At 53.3% G+C, this 22,154-nt stretch overlaps 1 protein-coding gene across 1 annotated transcript in view; it reads right to left on the bottom strand.

Annotated features, from left to right (window-relative positions):
- Positions 1-3,890: 3,890 nt before the first annotated feature.
- The window catches only part of LOC306770152 (mediator of RNA polymerase II transcription subunit 30), a 37,389-nt gene continuing 19,125 nt past the window's right edge, over positions 3,891-22,154 (bottom strand). Inside the window, exons 3-5 of the mRNA XM_079258975.1 lie at positions 18,403-18,561; positions 18,247-18,336; positions 3,891-4,147 (exon numbers count right to left, since the gene is read on the bottom strand). Of these exons, the coding sequence (XP_079115101.1) occupies positions 4,049-4,147; positions 18,247-18,336; positions 18,403-18,561 (348 nt within the window). The 3' untranslated portion in view covers positions 3,891-4,048. The remainder of the gene's footprint in view (positions 4,148-18,246; positions 18,337-18,402; positions 18,562-22,154) is intronic.

Genomic DNA, 22,154 nt, shown 5'->3' with positions numbered 1-22,154 from the left:
GCAGGCAGGTTGGCGGGCAGGCAGGCTGGTTGACGGGCAGGCAGGCTGGTTGACGGGCAGGCAGGCTGGTTGACGGGCAGGCAGGCTGGTTGACGGGCAGGCAGGCAGGTTGACGGGCAGGCAGGCTGGTTGACGGGCAGGCAGGCTGGTTGACGGGCAGGCAGGCTGGTTGACGGGCAGGCAGGCAGGTTGGCGGGCAGGCAGGCTGGTTGACGGGCAGGCAGGCTGGTTGACGGGCAGGCAGGCTGGTTGACGGGCAGGCAGGCAGGTTGGCGGGCAGGCAGGCAGGTTGGCGGGCAGGCTGGTTGACGGGCAGGCAGGCAGGTTGACGGGCAGGCAGGCAGGTTGACGGGCAGGCAGGCTGGTTGACGGGCAGGCAGGCTGGTTGACGGGCAGGCAGGCTGGTTGACGGGCAGGCAGGCTGGTTGACGGGCAGGCAGGCTGGTTGGCGGGCAGGCAGGCTGGTTGGCGGGCAGGCAGGCTGGTTGACGGGCAGGCAGGCAGGTTGGCGGGCAGGCAGGCTGGTTGACGGGCAGGCAGGCTGGTTGACGGGCAGGCAGGCTGGTTGACGGGCAGGCAGGCAGGTTGACGGGCAGGCAGGCTGGTTGACGGGCAGGCAGGCTGGTTGACGGGCAGGCAGGCTGGTTGACGGGCAGGCAGGCTGGTTGGCGGGCAGGCAGGCAGGTTGACGGGCAGGCAGGCTGGTTGACGGGCAGGCAGGCTGGTTGACGGGCAGGCAGGCTGGTTGACGGGCAGGCAGGCTGGTTGACGGGCAGGCAGGCTGGTTGGCAGGCAGGCAGGCAGGTTGGCGGGCAGGCAGGCAGGTTGACGGGCAGGCAGGCAGGTTGACGGGCAGGCAGGCAGGTTGACGGGCAGGCAGGCAGGTTGGCGGGCAGGCAGGCAGGTTGACGGGCAGGCAGGCTGGTTGGCGGGCAGGCAGGCAGGTTGGCGGGCAGGCAGGCAGGTTGACGGGCAGGCAGGCAGGTTGGCGGGCGGGCGGGCAAGAATCATGCACTGGTGACAGAACAGACAGTTGTGAAACAAGCAGTTTAAATTCTTAAGCAGAAATGCTGCAATGGCCGAGAGCTGTTACCACAGATGACACAACAATCAGGCGATGACTGGTGAACTGAGCTGGCCTTTTATCTTGCTGCTGCTGATTACCCGATGAGAACCTGGTGTGGACTTGATTGCCAGGGAAACAGGCACACCCACTGCACCACAGGTCAGAGCAGGAACCACAACAGGATGGGCAGTCCTTCTCCTTTTTGGGAGTATAAATCTTCCAACCTTTGGAATACTGTATTTAGAAAAAAAGCTGAGATGTCAGTCTCCTATCATGCTGTTAAAATGTGCCAAAATACTGAACATGAAAAAAAGTAAGTGACTTACCATTAGCCATATCTTTCTCTTTTAGCTTGACTCAAAAGGTGCTTAAGAGAAGATGTTCGCACCATGGAAAGTAAACCTACAACTGAACATAATACGATACAGATGACGGAATCCTAAAGTTATTCGTTTTTATTTTGGCATTAATGGTCAGGGAAAGGTCTGGGTTGTGTGCATGTGTGGGTAATGTGTGTGTGTGTGTGTGTTTTTAATTAATTCATTATTAATTATTAATTTTTTTTATGTTAGGCACTTTGATATGCTTTTGTATGAAAAGTGCTATACAAATAAAGTTTGATTTGATATGCTTGTCCTTTGGATCCTGCAGAACAGATCATTCTGGGGTCACTGATCCATTTTGCCCCTTATAGTGGCAAGGACCACCCATTACACTGGTCTTGGCCTGGGACCACTGATCCATTTTGCCCCTTATAGTGGCAAGGACCACCCATTACACTGGTCTTGGCCTGGGACCACTGATCCATTTTGCCCCTTATAGTGGCAAGGACCACCCATTACACTGGTCTTGGCCTGGGACCACTGATCCATTTTGCCCCTTATAGTGGCAAGGACCACCCATTACAGTGGTCTTGGCCTGGGACCACTGATCCATTTTGCCCCTTATAGTGGCAAGGACCACCCATTACACTGGTCTTGGCCTGGGACCACTGATCCATTTTGCCCCTTATAGTGGCAAGGACCACCCATTACAGTGGTCTTGGCCTGGGACCACTGATCCCTTTTGCCCCATAGTGGCAAGGACCACCCATTACACTGGTCTTGGCCTGGGACCACTGATCCCTTTTGCCCCATAGTGGCAAGGACCACCCATTACACTGGTCTTGGCCTGGGACCACTGATCCCTTTTGCCCCATAGTGGCAAGGACCACCCATTACAGTGGTCTTGGCCTGGGACCACTGATCCCTTTTGCCCCATAGTGGCAAGGACCACCCATTACACTGGTCTTGGCCTGGGACCACTGATCCCTTTTGCCCCATAGTGGCAAGGACCACCCATTACAGTGGTGATGGGCAGTGATGTTTTATCTATAGAGCGCTTTTCATGACCTTACAGCGGTCCGGACCAGGGACCGCACCTTACAGCGGTCTGGACCAGGGACCACACCATAAAGCGGTCCCTGGTGTCCTCTCTGTCCATTTATAAAACTAATCTTAAAACCCATTTTTATTGGGGATCAATCATGGCATGTATTCATGTCTGGACTCCTCCCTCCAGGGTTAAAACTTTATTTCATATAAAAAAAAAGGAAACAATAAACAACTTTAAAGGAAACGCGTATAAACACTAACATGCATGAACATACATTCTCTCTCTCACACACACACACACACACACACACACAGGAAGCAACAAACGTCCAGCTATTCATTCTCAGGATTTCCACCAGCTGACATATGAACATTTACCTTACATCTCATCACCACCATCTCCATCATCATCATCACCATCCTCATCACCATCACCACCATCTCCATCATCACCACCACCATCATCATCATCATCACCACCATCCTCATCACCATCTTCATCATCACCACCACCACCACCATCCTCATCACCACCACCATCTTCTTCATCATCATCTTCATCACCACCACCACCATCCTCATCACCACCACCACCACCCTCATCACCATCACCACCACCATCTTCTTCATCATCATCTTCATCACCACCACCATCATCTCCATCATCATCATCACCATCATCACCACCATCTCCATCATCATCACCATCATCACCACCATCACCACCACCATCTTCATCATCATCACCACCACCACCATCACCACCACCATCTTCATCACCATCACCACCACCATCTTCACCATCACCACCACCATCATCATCATCACCACCATCACCACCACCACCTTCATCCTCATCACCATCACCACCATCATCACCACCATTATCATCATCTTCATCCTCATCACCACCACCATCCTCATCACCATCACCACCACCATCTTCACCACCATCATCATCATCACCACCATTATCATCATCTTCATCCTCATCACCATCACCACCACCATCTTCATCATCACCACCATCACCACCATTATCATCTTCATCCTCATCACCATCACCATCATCACCACCATCATCTTCATCCTCATCACCACCACCATCCTCATCATCACCACCATCACCACCATTATCATCTTCATCCTCATCATCATCACCACCACCATCTTCATCACCACCACCATCTTCATCATCATCACCACCATCTTCATCACCATCACCACCACCATCTTCACCATCACCACCACCACCATCACCACCACCATCATCATCACCTTCATCCTCATCACCATCACCACCATCATCACCACCATCATCATCACCTTCATCCTCATCACCATCACCACCATCACCACCATTATCATCTTCATCCTCATCATCATCACCACCATCATCTTCATCATCATCACCACCATCACCATCATCACCACCACCATCATCACCACCATTATCATCTTCATCCTCATCATCATCACCACCATCATCTTCATCATCATCACCACCATCATCATCTTATCATAACCCATGTCTACATCTGCAGAGGTGGATGAAGAGGAAGAGAAGCTGAGAGTCCATGATGAAGAACAGAAGGTCTTGGTCCTCCTCCTATGACTTCCTGAGTGTCAGCATGGCGTTAATGTCCCACAACAGATTCCTCATCTGGTCCATGACCATCTTCATCTCCTGGTTCTTCTGACGGACTTTCTGGAAGGGAAGCAGAAAACCAGTCCAGTAAGACCCGGCCGATCCAGAACAAACCAGTACAATGGGGTTAGTCACAAGCAGACCAGTAAAACCGGGACAGACCAAGAAAACCATCAAGACTATTAAAAGAACTCGGACAGAAAGACAGGGACGTAGACCTAGAGGAAGACCGGGTGTGGTGGAATTATGCGTATAGTATAGTTTTAATATGTTACTCATTTATTAAGTTCATTTTAAGTAGTACAAGATATATATTCTGCATAGTTTCTTTTAGCTGGTACAAGATATATATCCTCCATAGTTAGAGTAGTTCAGTAAGATTGCTTTAGTAGATTCATGCATAAAACTAAGTGTTCTGTTCAAGGCCTGTTTCAGCTTTGACTGTTGTTATCTTCAAGCTAGCAGTTGTTTTGACTCGTGCTGCCAGGCAAAGGTTGTTTGTGTTTGCTTAAAGAACACTGTAGCACTCGGGCAGGGGCAGAGCTCTCGAGACCTCTCGCCCGCAACATCTGTACATGCCCAATAAATTGAACAGAAAACAGCTGATTTATTGATTTATTTCTAATCGGATGAATTCCACAACACCGGGACGTAGACCTACAGGAGGACCGGGACGCAGACCTACAGGAGGACCGGGACGCAGACCTACAGGAGGACCGGGACGTAGACCTACAGGAGGACCGGGACGCAGACCTACAGGAGGACCGGGACGTAGACCTACAGGAGGACCGGGACGCAGACCTACAGGAGGACCGGGACGTAGACCTACAGGAGGACCGGGACGTAGACCTACAGGAGGACCGGGACGTAGACCTACAGGAGGACCGGGACGTAGACCTACAGGAGGACAAGGACGCAGACCTACAGGAGGACCAGGACGTAGACCTACAGGAGGACCGGGACGCAGACCTACAGGAGGACCGGGACGTAGACCTACAGGAGGACCGGGACGTAGACCTACAGGAGGACCGGGACGCAGACCTACAGGAGGACCGGGACGCAGACCTACAGGAGGACCGGGACGTAGACCTACAGGAGGACCGGGACGCAGACCTACAGGAGGACCAGGACGTAGACCTACAGGAGGACCGGGACGCAGACCTACAGGAGGACCAGGACGTAGACCTACAGGAGGACAAGGACGCAGACCTACAGGAGGACCGGTACGCAGACCTACAGGAGGACCGGGACGTAGACCTACAGGAGGACCGGGACGCAGACCTACAGGAGGACCGGGACGCAGACCTACAGGAGGACCGGGACGTAGACCTACAGGAGGACCGGGACGCAGACCTACAGGAGGACCGGGACGCAGACCTACAGGAGGACCGGGACGTAGACCTACAGGAGGACCGGGACGCAGACCTACAGGAGGACCGGGACGTAGACCTACAGGAGGACCGGGACGCAGACCTACAGGAGGACCGGGACGCAGACCTACAGGAGGACCGGGACGCAGACCTACAGGAGGACCGGGACGTAGACCTACAGGAGGACCGGGACGCAGACCTACAGGAGGACCGGTACGCAGACCTACAGGAGGACCGGGACGCAGACCTACAGGAGGACCGGGACGTAGACCTACAGGAGGACCGGGACGTAGACCTACAGGAGGACCGGGACGTAGACCTACAGGAGGACCGGGACGCAGACCTACAGGAGGACCGGGACGCAGACCTACAGGAGGACCGGGACGCAGACCTACAGGAGGACCGGGACGCAGACCTACAGGAGGACCGGGACGCAGACCTACAGGAGGACCGGGACGCAGACCTACAGGAGGACCGGGACGCAGACCTACAGGAGGACCGGGACGCAGACCTACAGGAGGACCGGGACGTAGACCTACAGGAGGACAAGGACGCAGACCTACAGGAGGACCAGGACGTAGACCTACAGGAGGACCAGGACGTAGACCTACAGGAGGACAAGGACGTAGACCTACAGGAGGACAAGGACGCAGACCTACAGGAGGACCGGGACGCAGACCTACAGGAGGACCGGGACGCAGACCTACAGGAGGACCGGGACGTAAACCTACAGGAGGACCGGGACGTAGACCTACAGGAGGACCGGGACGCAGACCTACAGGAGGACAAGGACCGAGGCTTACAGGAAGACCGGGACGTAGACCTACAGGAAGACCGGGATGTAGACCTACAGGAAGACCGGGACGTAAACCTACAGGAAGACCTGGACCGAGGCTTACAGGAAGACCGGGACGTAGACCTACAGGAAGACCTGGACGTAGACCTACAGGAAGACCGGGACGTAGACCTACAGGAGAACTGGAACGTAGACCTACTGGAAGACCTGGACGTAGACCTACAGGAAGACCGGGACCGAGGCTTACAGGAAGACCGGGACGCAGACCTACAGGAGGACCGGGACGTAGACCTACAGGAGGACCGGGACGTAGACCTACAGGAGGACCGGGACGTAAACCTACAGGAAGACCTGGACCGAGGCTTACAGGAAGACCGGGACGTAGACCTACAGGAAGACCGGGACGTAAACCTACAGGAAGACCGGGACGTAAACCTACAGGAAGACCTGGACCGAGGCTTACAGGAAGACCGGGACGTAGACCTACAGGAAGACCGGGACGTAAACCTACAGGAAGACCGGGACGTAAACCTACAGGAAGACCTGGACCGAGGCTTACAGGAAGATCGGGACGTAGACCTACAGGAAGACCGGGACGTAAACCTACAGGAAGACCTGGACCGAGGCTTACAGGAAGACCGGGACGTAAACCTACAGGAAGACCTGGACCGAGGCTTACAGGAAGACCGGGACGTAAACCTACAGGAAGACCTGGACCGAGGCTTACAGGAAGACCGGGACGTAAACCTACAGGAAGACCTGGACCGAGGCTTACAGGAAGACCGGGACGTAAACCTACAGGAAGACCTGGACGTAGACCTACAGGAAGACCGGGACGTAGACCTACAGGAGAACTGGAACGTAGACCTACAGGAAGACCTGGACGTAGACCTACAGGAAGACCGGGACGTAAACCTACAGGAAGACCTGGACCGAGGCTTACAGGAAGATCGGGACGTAGACCTACAGGAAGACCGGGACGTAGACCTACAGGAGAACTGGACCGAGGCTTACAGGAAGACCGGGACGTAGACCTACAGGAAGACCTGGACCGAGGCTTACAGGAAGATCGGGACGTAAACCTACAGGAAGACCTGGACCGAGGCTTACAGGAAGACCGGGACGTAGACCTACAGGAAGACCGGGACGTAAACCTACAGGAAGACCTGGACCGAGGCTTACAGGAAGACCGGGACGTAAACCTACAGGAAGACCTGGACCGAGGCTTACAGGAAGACCGGGACGTAGACCTACAGGAAGACCGGGACGTAAACCTACAGGAAGACCTGGACCGAGGCTTACAGGAAGATCGGGACGTAGACCTACAGGAAGACCTGGACCGAGGCTTACAGGAAGATCGGGACGTAGACCTACAGGAAGACCTGGACCGAGGCTTACAGGAAGACCGGGACGTAGACCTACAGGAAGACCGGGACGTAAACCTACAGGAAGACCTGGACGTAGACCTACAGGAAGACCGGGACGTAAACCTACAGGAAGACCTGGACCGAGGCTTACAGGAAGACCGGGACGTAGACCTACAGGAAGACCGGGACGTAGACCTACAGGAAGACCTGGACCGAGGCTTACAGGAAGACCGGGACGTAGACCTACAGGAAGACCGGGACGTAAACCTACAGGAAGACCTGGACCGAGGCTTACAGGAAGACTGGGACGTAAACCTACAGGAAGACCTGGACCGAGGCTTACAGGAAGATCGGGACGTAGACCTACAGGAAGACCGGGACGTAAACCTACAGGAAGACCTGGACGTAGACCTACAGGAAGACCGGGACGTAAACCTACAGGAAGACCTGGACCGAGGCTTACAGGAAGACCGGGACGTAGACCTACAGGAAGACCGGGACTAAAACCTACAGGAAGACCTGGACCGAGGCTTACAGGAAGACCTGGACCGAGGCTTACAGGAAGACCGGGACGTAGACCTACAGGAAGACCTGGACCGAGGCTTACAGGAAGATCGGGACGTAGACCTACAGGAAGACAGGGACGTAAACCTACAGGAAGACCTGGACCGAGGCTTACAGGAAGACCGGGACGTAAACCTACAGGAAGACCTGGACCGAGGCTTACAGGAAGATCGGGACGTAGACCTACAGGAAGACCGGGACGTAGACCTACAGGAAGACCTGGACCGAGGCTTACAGGAAGACCGGGACGTAAACCTACAGGAAGACCTGGACCGAGGCTTACAGGAAGACCGGGACGTAAACCTACAGGAAGACCTGGACCGAGGCTTACAGGAAGACCGGGACGTAAACCTACAGGAAGACCTGGACGTAGACCTACAGGAAGACCGGGACGTAGACCTACAGGAGAACTGGAACGTAGACCTACAGGAAGATCGGGACGTAGACCTACAGGAAGACCGGGACGTAGACCTACAGGAGAACTGGAACGTAGACCTACAGGAAGATCGGGACGTAGACCTACAGGAAGACCTGGACCGAGGCTTACAGGAAGACCGGGACGTAGACCTACAGGAAGACCTGGACCGAGGCTTACAGGAAGATCGGGACGTAGACCTACAGGAAGACCGGGACGTAAACCTACAGGAAGACCTGGACCGAGGCTTACAGGAAGACCGGGACGTAGACCTACAGGAAGACCGGGACGTAAACCTACAGGAAGACCTGGACCGAGGCTTACAGGAAGACCGGGACGTAAACCTACAGGAAGACCTGGACCGAGGCTTACAGGAAGATCGGGACGTAGACCTACAGGAAGACCTGGACCGAGGCTTACAGGAAGATCGGGACGTAGACCTACAGGAAGACCTGGACCGAGGCTTACAGGAAGATCGGGACGTAGACCTACAGGAAGACCTGGACCGAGGCTTACAGGAAGACCGGGACGTAGACCTACAGGAAGACCGGGACGTAGACCTACAGGAAGACCGGGACGTAAACCTACAGGAAGACCTGGACGTAGACCTACAGGAAGACCTGGACCGAGGCTTACAGGAGGACCGGGACGTAGACCTACAGGAAGACCGGGACGTAAACCTACAGGAAGACCTGGACGTAGACCTACAGGAAGACCGGGACGTAAACCTACAGGAAGACCTGGACCGAGGCTTACAGGGAGACCGGGACGTAAACCTACAGGAAGATCGGGACGTAGACCTACAGGAAGACCTGGACCGAGGCTTACAGGAAGACCGGGACGTAGACCTACAGGAAGACCGGGACGTAAACCTACAGGAAGACCTGGACCGAGGCTTACAGGAAGATCGGGACGTAGACCTACAGGAAGACCGGGACGTAAACCTACAGGAAGACCTGGACGTAGACCTACAGGAAGACCGGGACGTAAACCTACAGGAAGACCTGGACCGAGGCTTACAGGAAGATCGGGACGTAGACCTACAGGAAGACCGGGACGTAAACCTACAGGAAGACCTGGACCGAGGCTTACAGGAAGACCGGGACGTAAACCTACAGGAAGACCTGGACCGAGGCTTACAGGAAGATCGGGACGTAGACCTACAGGAAGACCGGGACGTAGACCTACAGGAAGACCGGGACGTAAACCTACAGGAAGACCTGGACGTAGACCTACAGGAAGACCGGGACGTAAACCTACAGGAAGACCTGGACCGAGGCTTACAGGAAGACCGGGACGTAGACCTACAGGAGGACCGGGACGTAGACCTACAGGAGGACCGGGACGTAAACCTACAGGAAGACCTGGACCGAGGCTTACAGGAAGATCGGGACGTAGACCTACAGGAAGACCGGGACGTAAACCTACAGGAAGACCTGGACCGAGGCTTACAGGAAGATCGGGACGTAGACCTACAGGAAGACCGGGACGTAAACCTACAGGAAGACCTGGACGTAGACCTACAGGAAGACCGGGACGTAAACCTACAGGAAGACCTGGACCGAGGCTTACAGGAAGATCGGGACGTAGACCTACAGGAAGACCGGGACGTAAACCTACAGGAAGACCTGGACCGAGGCTTACAGGAAGATCGGGACGTAGACCTACAGGAAGACCGGGACGTAAACCTACAGGAAGACCTGGACGTAGACCTACAGGAAGACCGGGACGTAAACCTACAGGAAGACCTGGACCGAGGCTTACAGGAAGACCGGGACGTAAACCTACAGGAAGACCTGGACGTAGACCTACAGGAAGACCGGGACGTAGACCTACAGGAGAACTGGAACGTAGACCTACAGGAAGACCTGGACGTAGACCTACAGGAAGACCGGGACGTAAACCTACAGGAAGACCTGGACCGAGGCTTACAGGAAGATCGGGACGTAGACCTACAGGAAGACCGGGACGTAAACCTACAGGAAGACCTGGACCGAGGCTTACAGGAAGACCGGGACGTAGACCTACAGGAAGACCTGGACCGAGGCTTACAGGAAGATCGGGACGTAGACCTACAGGAAGACCGGGACGTAAACCTACAGGAAGACCTGGACCGAGGCTTACAGGAAGACCGGGACGTAAACCTACAGGAAGACCTGGACCGAGGCTTACAGGAAGACCGGGACGTAAACCTACAGGAAGACCTGGACCGAGGCTTACAGGAAGATCGGGACGTAGACCTACAGGAAGACCTGGACCGAGGCTTACAGGAAGATCGGGACGTAGACCTACAGGAAGACCTGGACCGAGGCTTACAGGAAGACCGGGACGTAGACCTACAGGAAGACCGGGACGTAAACCTACAGGAAGATCAGGACGTAGACCTACAGGAAGACCTGGACCGAGGCTTACAGGAAGACCTGGACCGAGGCTTACAGGAGGACCGGGACGTAGACCTACAGGAAGACCGGGACGTAAACCTACAGGAAGACCTGGACGTAGACCTACAGGAAGACCGGGACGTAAACCTACAGGAAGACCTGGACCGAGGCTTACAGGGAGACCGGGACGTAAACCTACAGGAAGATCGGGACGTAGACCTACAGGAAGACCTGGACCGAGGCTTACAGGAAGACCGGGACGTAGACCTACAGGAAGACCGGGACGTAAACCTACAGGAAGACCTGGACCGAGGCTTACAGGAAGACTGGGACGTAAACCTACAGGAAGACCTGGACCGAGGCTTACAGGAAGATCGGGACGTAGACCTACAGGAAGACCGGGACGTAAACCTACAGGAAGACCTGGACGTAGACCTACAGGAAGACCGGGACGTAAACCTACAGGAAGACCTGGACCGAGGCTTACAGGAAGACCGGGACGTAAACCTACAGGAAGACCTGGACCGAGGCTTACAGGAAGATCGGGACGTAGACCTACAGGAAGACCGGGACGTAAACCTACAGGAAGACCTGGACGTAGACCTACAGGAAGACCGGGACGTAAACCTACAGGAAGACCTGGACCGAGGCTTACAGGAAGATCGGGACGTAGACCTACAGGAGGACCGGGACGTAGACCTACAGGAGGACCGGGACGTAAACCTACAGGAAGACCTGGACCGAGGCTTACAGGAAGATCGGGACGTAGACCTACAGGAAGACCGGGACGTAAACCTACAGGAAGACCTGGACCGAGGCTTACAGGAAGATCGGGACGTAGACCTACAGGAAGACCGGGACGTAAACCTACAGGAAGACCTGGACGTAGACCTACAGGAAGACCGGGACGTAAACCTACAGGAAGACCTGGACCGAGGCTTACAGGAAGATCGGGACGTAGACCTACAGGAGGACCGGGACGTAGACCTACAGGAAGACCGGGACGTAGACCTACAGGAAGACCGGGACGTAAACCTACAGGAAGACCTGGACCGAGGCTTACAGGAAGACCGGGACGTAGACCTACAGGAAGACCTGGACGTAGACCTACAGGAAGACCGGGACGTAGACCTACAGGAAGACCGGGACGTAAACCTACAGGAAGACCTGGACGTAGACCTACAGGAAGACCTGGACCGAGGCTTACAGGAAGACCGGGACGTAGACCTACAGGAAGACCGGGACGTAAACCTACAGGAAGACCTGGACCGAGGCTTACAGGAAGACCGGGACGTAGACCTACAGGAAGACCTGGACGTAGACCTACAGGAAGACCGGGACGTAAACCTACAGGAAGACCTGGACCGAGGCTTACAGGAAGACCGGGACGTAAACCTACAGGAAGACCTGGACCGAGGCTTACAGGAAGACCGGGACGTAGACCTACAGGAAGACCGGGACGTAAACCTACAGGAAGACCTGGACCGAGGCTTACAGGAAGATCGGGACGTAGACCTACAGGAAGACCGGGACGTAAACCTACAGGAAGACCTGGACGTAGACCTACAGGAAGACCGGGACGTAAACCTACAGGAAGACCTGGACCGAGGCTTACAGGAAGATCAGGACGTAGACCTACAGGAAGACCGGGACGTAAACCTACAGGAAGACCTGGACCGAGGCTTACAGGAAGATCGGGACGTAGACCTACAGGAAGACCGGGACGTAAACCTACAGGAAGACCTGGACCGAGGCTTACAGGAAGATCGGGACGTAGACCTACAGGAGGACCGGGACGTAGACCTACAGGAAGACCGGGACGTAGACCTACAGGAAGACCGGGACGTAACCCTACAGGAAGACCTGGACCGAGGCTTACAGGAAGACCGGGACGTAGACCTACAGGAAGACCTGGACGTAGACCTACAGGAAGACCGGGACGTAGACCTACAGGAAGACCGGGACGTAAACCTACAGGAAGACCTGGACGTAGACCTACAGGAAGACCTGGACCGAGGCTTACAGGAAGACCGGGACGTAGACCTACAGGAAGACCGGGACGTAAACCTACAGGAAGACCTGGACCGAGGCTTACAGGAAGACCGGGACGTAGACCTACAGGAAGACCTGGACGTAGACCTACAGGAAGACCGGGACGTAAACCTACAGGAAGACCTGGACCGAGGCTTACAGGAAGACCGGGACGTAAACCTACAGGAAGACCTGGACCGAGGCTTACAGGAAGACCGGGACGTAAACCTACAGGAAGACCTGGACCGAGGCTTACAGGAAGATCGGGACGTAGACCTACAGGAAGACCGGGACGTAAACCTACAGGAAGACCTGGACGTAGACCTACAGGAAGACCGGGACGTAAACCTACAGGAAGACCTGGACCGAGGCTTACAGGAAGACCGGGACGTAGACCTACAGGAAGATCGGGACGTAGACCTACAGGAAGATCAGGACGTAGACCTACAGGAAGACCTGGACCGAGGCTTACAGGAAGATCGGGACGTAGACCTACAGGAAGACCGGGACGTAACCCTACAGGAAGACCTGGACCGAGGCTTACAGGAAGACCGGGACGTAGACCTACAGGAAGACCTGGACGTAGACCTACAGGAAGACCGGGACGTAGACCTACAGGAAGACCGGGACGTAAACCTACAGGAAGACCTGGACGTAGACCTACAGGAAGACCTGGACCGAGGCTTACAGGAAGACCGGGACGTAGACCTACAGGAAGACCGGGACGTAAACCTACAGGAAGACCTGGACCGAGGCTTACAGGAAGACCGGGACGTAGACCTACAGGAAGACCTGGACGTAGACCTACAGGAAGACCGGGACGTAAACCTACAGGAAGACCTGGACCGAGGCTTACAGGAAGACCGGGACGTAAACCTACAGGAAGACCTGGACCGAGGCTTACAGGAAGACCGGGACGTAAACCTACAGGAAGACCTGGACCGAGGCTTACAGGAAGATCGGGACGTAGACCTACAGGAAGACCGGGACGTAAACCTACAGGAAGACCTGGACGTAGACCTACAGGAAGACCGGGACGTAAACCTACAGGAAGACCTGGACCGAGGCTTACAGGAAGACCGGGACGTAGACCTACAGGAAGATCGGGACGTAGACCTACAGGAAGATCAGGACGTAGACCTACAGGAAGACCTGGACCGAGGCTTACAGGAAGATCGGGACGTAGACCTACAGGAAGACCGGGACGTAAACCTACAGGAAGACCTGGACCGAGGCTTACAGGAAGACCGGGACGTAAACCTACAGGAAGACCTGGACCGAGGCTTACAGGAAGACCGGGACGTAAACCTACAGGAAGACCTGGACCGAGGCTTACAGGAAGACCGGGACGTAGACCTACAGGAAGACCGGGACGTAAACCTACAGGAAGACCTGGACCGAGGCTTACAGGAAGATCGGGACGTAGACCTACAGGAAGACCGGGCCGTAGACCTACAGGAAGACCGGGACGTAGACCTACAGGAAGACCGGGACGTAAACCTACAGGAGAACTGGAACGTAGACCTACAGGAAGACCTGGACGTAGACCTACAGGAAGACCTGGACGTAAACCTACAGGAAGACCTGGACCGAGGCTTACAGGAAGACCGGGACGTAGACCTACAGGAAGACCGGGACGTAAACCTACAGGAAGACCTGGACGTAGACCTACAGGAAGACCGGGACGTAAACCTACAGGAAGACCTGGACCGAGGCTTACAGGAAGATCGGGACGTAGACCTACAGGAAGACCGGGACGTAAACCTACAGGAAGACCTGGACCGAGGCTTACAGGAAGACCGGGACGTAAACCTACAGGAAGACCTGGACCGAGGCTTACAGGAAGACCGGGACGTAAACCTACAGGAAGACCTGGACCGAGGCTTACAGGAAGACCGGGACGTAGACCTACAGGAAGACCGGGACGTAGACCTACAGGAAGACCGGGACGTAAACCTACAGGAGAACTGGAACGTAGACCGACAGGAAGACCTGAACCGAGGCTTACAGGAAGACCGGGACGTAGAACTACAGGAAGACCTGGACGTAGACCTACAGGAAGACCGGGACGTAGACCTACAGGAAGACCTGGACCGAGGCTTACAGGAAGACCGGGACGTAGACCTACAGGAAGACCGGGACGTAGACCTACAGGAGAACTGGAACGTAGACCGACAGGAAGACCTGAACCGAGGCTTACAGGAAGACCGGGACGTAGAACTACAGGAAGACCTGGACGTAGACCTACAGGAAGACCGGGACGTAGACCTACAGGAGAACTGGAACGTAGACCTACAGGAAGACCTGGACGTAAACCTACAGGAAGACCGGGACGTAGACCTACAGGAAGACCGGGACGTAGAACTACAGGAAGACCTGGACGTAGACCTACAGGAAGACCGGGACGTAGACCTACAGGAGAACTGGAACGTAGACCTACAGGAAGACCTGGACGTAGACCTACAGGAAGACCTGGACGTAAACCTACAGGAAGACCTGGACCGAGGCTTACAGGAAGACCGGGACGTAGAACTACAGGAAGACCTGGACGTAGACCTACAGGAAGACCTGGACGTAGACCTACAGGAAGACCGGGACGTAGACCTACAGGAAGACCTGGACGTAGACCTACAGGAGAACTGGAACGTAGACCTACAGGAAGACCTGGACGTAGACCTACAGGAAGACCGGGACGTAAACCTACAGGAAGACGTGGACCGAGGCTTACAGGAAGACCGGGACGTAGAACTACAGGAAGACCTGGACGTAGACCTACAGGAAGACCTGGACCGAAGCTTACAGGAAGATCGGGACGTAGACCTACAGGAAGACCTGGACCGAGGCTTACAGGAAGACCTGGACCGAGGCTTACAGGAAGATCGGGACGTAGACCTACAGGAAGACCTGGACCGAGGCTTACAGGAAGACCTGGACCGAGGCTTACAGGAAGATCGGGACGTAGACCTACAGGAAGACCTGGACCGAGGCTTACAGGAAGACCGGGACGTAAACCTACAGGAAGACCTGGACCGAGGCTTACAGGAAGATCGGGACGTAGACCTACAGGAAGACCTGGACGTAAACCTACAGGAAGACCTGGACCGAGGCTTACAGGAAGACCGGGACGTAAACCTACAGGAAGACCTGGACCGAGGCTTACAGGAAGACCGGGACGTAAACCTACAGGAAGACCTGGACCGAGGCTTACAGGAAGACCGGGACGTAGACCTACAGGAAGACCGGGACGTAAACCTACAGGAAGACCTGGACCGAGGCTTACAGGAAGACCGGGACGTAAACCTACAGGAAGACCTGGACCGAGGCTTACAGGAAGACCGGGACGTAAACCTACAGGAAGACCTGGACCGAGGCTTACAGGAAGATCGGGACGTAGACCTACAGGAAGACCTGGACCGAGGCTTACAGGAAGACCGGGACGTAAACCTACAGGAAGACCGGGACGCAAACCTACAGGAAGACCTGGACCGAGGCTTACAGGAAGACCGGGACGTAGACCTACAGGAAGACCGGGACGTAAACCTACAGGAAGACCTGGACCGAGGCTTACAGGAAGACCGGGACGTAGACCTACAGGAAGACCTGGACGTACACCTACAGGAAGACCGGGACGTAAACCTACAGGAAGACCTGGACCGAGGCTTACAGGAAGACCGGGACGTAGACCTACAGGAAGACCTGGACGTACACCTACAGGAAGACCGGGACGTAGACCTACAGTAGGACTGGAACGTAGACCTACAGGAAGACCGGGACGTAGACCTACAGGAAGACCGGGACGTAGACCTACAGGAGAACTGGAACGTAGACCTACAGGAAGACCGGGACGTAGACCTACAGGAAGACCGGGACGTAGACCTACAGGAGAACTGGAACGTAGACCTACAGGAAGACCTGGACGTACACCTACAGGAAGACCGGGACGTAGACCTACAGGAAGACCGGGACGTAGACCTACAGGAGAACTGGAACGTAGACCTACAGGAAGACCGGGACGTAGACCTACAGGAAGACCGGGACGTAGACCTACAGGAGAACTGGAACGTAGACCTACAGGAAGACCTGGACGTAGACCTACAGGAAGACCGGGACCGAGGCTTACAGGAAGACCGGGACGCAGACCTACAAGAGGACCGGGACGTAGACCTACAGGAGGACCGGGACGTAGACCTACAGGAAGACCTGGACGTACACCTACAGGAAGACCGGGACGTAGACCTACAGTAGGACTGGAACGTAGACCTACAGGAAGACCGGGACGTAGACCTACAGGAAGACCGGGACGTAGACCTACAGGAGAACTGGAACGTAGACCTACAGGAAGACCGGGACGTAGACCTACAGGAAGACCGGGACGTAGACCTACAGGAGAACTGGAACGTAGACCTACAGGAAGACCTGGACGTACACCTACAGGAAGACCGGGACGTAGACCTACAGGAAGACCGGGACGTAGACCTACAGGAGAACTGGAACGTAGACCTACAGGAAGACCGGGACGTAGACCTACAGGAAGACCGGGACGTAGACCTACAGGAGAACTGGAACGTAGACCTACAGGAAGACCTGGACGTAGACCTACAGGAAGACCGGGACCGAGGCTTACAGGAAGACCGGGACGCAGACCTACAGGAGGACCGGGACGTAGACCTACAGGAGGACCGGGACGTAGACCTACAGGAAGACCTGGACGTCCACCTACAGGAAGACCGGGACGTAGACCTACAGTAGGACTGGAACGTAGACCTACAGGAAGACCGGGACATAGACCTAACCCTAACCCTGACCTACAGGAAGACCTGGACCTAGACCTACAGGAAGACCGGGACGTAGACCTACAGGAAGACCGGGACGTAGACCTACAGGAGAACTGGAACGTAGACCTACAGGAGAACTGGAACGTAGACCTACAGGAAGACCGGGACGTAGACCTACAGGAAGACCGGGACGTAGACCTACAGGAGAACTGGAACGTAGACCTACAGGAAGACCTGGACGTACACCTACAGGAAGACCGGGACGTAGACCTACAGGAAGACCGGGACGTAGACCTACAGGAGAACTGGAACGTAGACCTACAGGAAGACCTGGACGTACACCTACAGGAAGACCGGGACGTAGACCTACAGGAAGACCGGGACGTAGACCTACCTACAGGAGTACCCGGACATAGACCTACAGGACTAGGTCCACCAGGTCGACAGGACATAAACCCACCTCCAGAATTTCCTGTCTTTCCTGGTTGACAGCAGGACTGCATGACTCCACCCTGACAGAACCTGGATCTTCTCCCACAAATGGAACCAGCTGCAACAGAAGACAGCGGTTCAGACAGACCCAACAATCCCGGTTGTGGTGAACCTGGACCCCTACCTCTGTTGGTTCCTCCTGTAGGTCTGAGGTCATTTCCATGCATCGCTCATACAGCAGCCGGAGCTTCCGAAAAAGGAGGGCCAGCTGGCGCAAGTGTTCCTGCAGCTTCCCAAAACGGTCCTGGTACATGGCGTGGCTCTGGGTCACACCATTGGGAAGCTGGAGACACAAGACCAGAGTCAGAGGGCACGGGCCTCTTACATACAGCTGCCATACTAAAACTTGCCTACGTTGGTGGGAGAACCTCGACGGCAACTCTGACCTGCCGTCCGCAAAACATCGGGAGAAACGGCGACACCAACAGCACAAGAATGAAAACATTCATTCATTTTCCAAGCTTAGTCCAATTTAGGGTTTCGGAAGTCTATCCCAGCGATCAATGGGCGAGAGCCATGGTACACGTGGACAGGTCGCCAGTTCATTACAGGACCACACAGAGACTCACACTCGCTGTTTCGAACAATTCTGACATATTAACCCAACACAGGGAGAATCTGAGTCTGCCCCCAGCCGGGAATCGAGCCAGAAACCTTCTTTTTTTTTTTTTTTTTAAATCCTGTCCTGTCCAGCATCAAGCCAGACAGATTTACTCTACCAAGGGAGACGTGTCTACTATATGGCTGCCCTTGATATTCTGAATCTTTTATTTTTATTGTAATCACCAGTCCTGATACAGCGATGCTGAACCTGGAGGGGGAGGGGAAGTTGGAAGAGAGAACAATAGAAAGATGAAAGAAAGGTGCAGAATTCAAGTATAAAGGAAAACTTTGTCTAAGCTGCCAAAATCACAGTATATTTACACACACCTCGACAGTACTATGGAACTGCAGCATACCTGATTAAGATTAGTAATGATCGACAAGAACTCCTGTAAACATACATGCACGGAACCTGACAACACATAAATATCAGCAACATTCAGTAGAAAGCAGATGGGAAAAGACTGTGGGCATGCACGTGTGAATGAGCATGTGTGATCATGAACAAGCGGCAACGATGAACTGTGTGTTTGTAAGAGGACCACAGCCAGGCCCTGAAGTGTCAGATGGGAGCTCCCCAAGGCCCGCCCAGCCCACCAAGCACGGAGCTGAGGATGGGGGGGGGGCGAGAAGTCACCAAGGAAGGAGGCAGGGTTAGTGCCTCCTGTCTGTCCACCCACAGTCCATGTGCCCGTCCCCAAGAGGCCATAAGCACCCCACCCAGACATTTGACCTGGCCCGAGGCCACATCCCAGCAGACACGGACATTAGGTGGTAGGGGGTGGTGGGGGGCAGCAGGAGAGTGGAAAAGGGGACAGCTCACCCATCCCTCCTCCCATGAACACTCGTCCCCCTAATCCCCATCACCCCTCTGCAGACACACTGTAGTCGCCACGTACCAGAGTGGCATGACCCAAGCCCCATCAAGCCCAGACAAGTATATAGTATAGTATATAGTGTAGTTTTAATATGTTACTCATTTATTAAGTTTCAATGTGGTTTTTGATATAATATTATAGACTGAGTGATTCTTAATGCTAATTGAACTGAAACAGTTTTGTTTATAAAATTGTCGACTGTTTTCATAATATTGGTGGTCGTGCTCCTTTCCCCCAGGACTGACTTTGACAATAAATAAAAATAAAACAAAAATAAAACAAAAACAGAGATATAGACTCTACGAGATCAGGTTCCAAAACGAAGCCCTGTGAGTAGAAATACGAGATCAGGTTCCAAAACGAAGCCCTGTGAGTAGAAATACGAGATCAGGTTCCAAAACGAAGCCCTGTGAGTAGAAATACGAGATCAGGTTCCAAAACGAAGCCCTGTGAGTAGAAATACGAGATCAGGTTACTAAACGAAGCCCTGTGAGTAGAAATACGAGATCAGGTTCCAAAACGAAGCCCTGTGAGTAGAAATACGAGATCAGGTTACTAAACGAAGCCCTGTGAGTAGAAATACGAGATCAGGTTCCAAAACGAAGCCCTGTGAGTAGAAATACGAGATCAGGTTACTAAACGAAGCCCTGTGAGTAGACTTTTAGGACTGACTTTGACAATAAATAAAAATAAAACAAAAATAAAACAAAAACAGAGATATAGACTCTACGAGATCAGGTTCCAAAACGAAGCCCTGTGAGTAGAAATACGAGATCAGGTTCCAAAACGAAGCCCTGTGAGTAGAAATACGAGATCAGGTTCCAAAACGAAGCCCTGTGAGTAGAAATACGAGATCAGGTTCCAAAACGAAGCCCTGTGAGTAGAAATACGAGATCAGGTTCCAAAACGAAGCCCTGTGAGTAGAAATACGAGATCAGGTTCCAAAACGAAGCCCTGTGAGTAGAAATACGAGATCAGGTTACTAAACGAAGCCCTGTGAGTAGAAATACGAGATCAGGTTCCAAAACGAAGCCCTGTGAGTAGAAATACGAGATCAGGTTACTAAACGAAGCCCTGTGAGCAGACTTTTAGGACTGACATAACAGAAATATAAGACCAGGTGACGATGGGGACTATAGGGGGAAAGGAGGAGCAACCTAAACCAAATTCTATGAAGGTGTTTTTAAAGCAGCAATATGGTGAAGATGTAAGTAAACTATTTGACATTCTGCTGTGAAGAATGTGGGTTTCCAGAAGGAAGCTTTATGAGCATGTATCAGATGAAAAAGTTGGAACAGAGAGAAAAAAAAAAAAAAAAAGAAAAAGCAAAAATACATTAAAGTGTGGGCTGGTTCACTCTCCATAAGAGGAATTAAAAATAGAGGTCTGACCTGCTATTCTCTGGAGAGTTGTGTGGAAATATTATAGGAGATTTTTGTTATTTTTGGTGACTCTCTTCATGGGTGAATTAAAACTGTGATTGGCTGGCTTGGTTGACATCACAGGGCCATAGCGGCCATTCACAAAGAAATCTGTTTGTGTGTAAGTTTGCTCATATGGTGGCAAGTCCCGTGAAGGATCTGCAAATGGTAAAGAACAAGAATATACATATATATATATATATATATATATATATATATATATATATATATATATATATATATATATATATTAAAGATTGAAAATCAGATCACGGGCATTTCTCCTGCTTCTTGTCAGGATGAAGACCTTCAGGTTTTATGGTGAATGTAAAACTGTCTGACAGAGTTTCCTGTTCTTTATAAAGCACGATTGGAAGGAAATTCACCTAATTTGTCTCTACAAATAGGGAGGATCTAAATCATTCAGGTTTACTGGTTTGCTGTCTCTAGCTGTGCAAGGGCTGTCAGCAAATAAAAACATGGAGGATTCCAACCTTTCCTAATATTCTACTAAGATTGGTCATATTGCACCTGAGTGGCGTACACCGAAGCCAGGAAATTACCACCTTATTTATTGTCATACAGTTAATGCAGCCTTATGTTGTCTGGGCTGAAAATTTAGAAATGTACACGAGCCAGGAATACTCAGCAATCATCTGTGTGCTGTCTTTAAACGTCCTTAACGGCCTGCCTGGTGCATGTTTTGTCAGAGACGCTGAAGATAAATGTTTTGTGATAAGGCACAGCTAGAGATGTAGAGCGTGCCAGAAGTTGTTTTGTCTGTAAGAACTGATGTTTTGCTTCACAGCAGCAGAGCAGAGAAAATACTGGGACCTTGTTCAGTTGCAAAAGTCTGCAGGACTGCAGAACTTTGTATGCATGTTCAAAGTGTAGTATGAAGCTAAGCAGAAATAATGAAAATGTTTGATCTTTGGCCTAATTGTGTGGCCTGGTCATGTGGATACAATGCCAGG

This window comes from Telmatherina bonti (genome assembly GCF_933228915.1).
Source record: "Telmatherina bonti genome assembly, chromosome: 19".
Taxonomy (NCBI): Eukaryota; Metazoa; Chordata; class Actinopteri; order Atheriniformes; family Telmatherinidae; genus Telmatherina; species Telmatherina bonti.
This window is presented reverse-complemented; position numbering and strand designations above follow the sequence as displayed.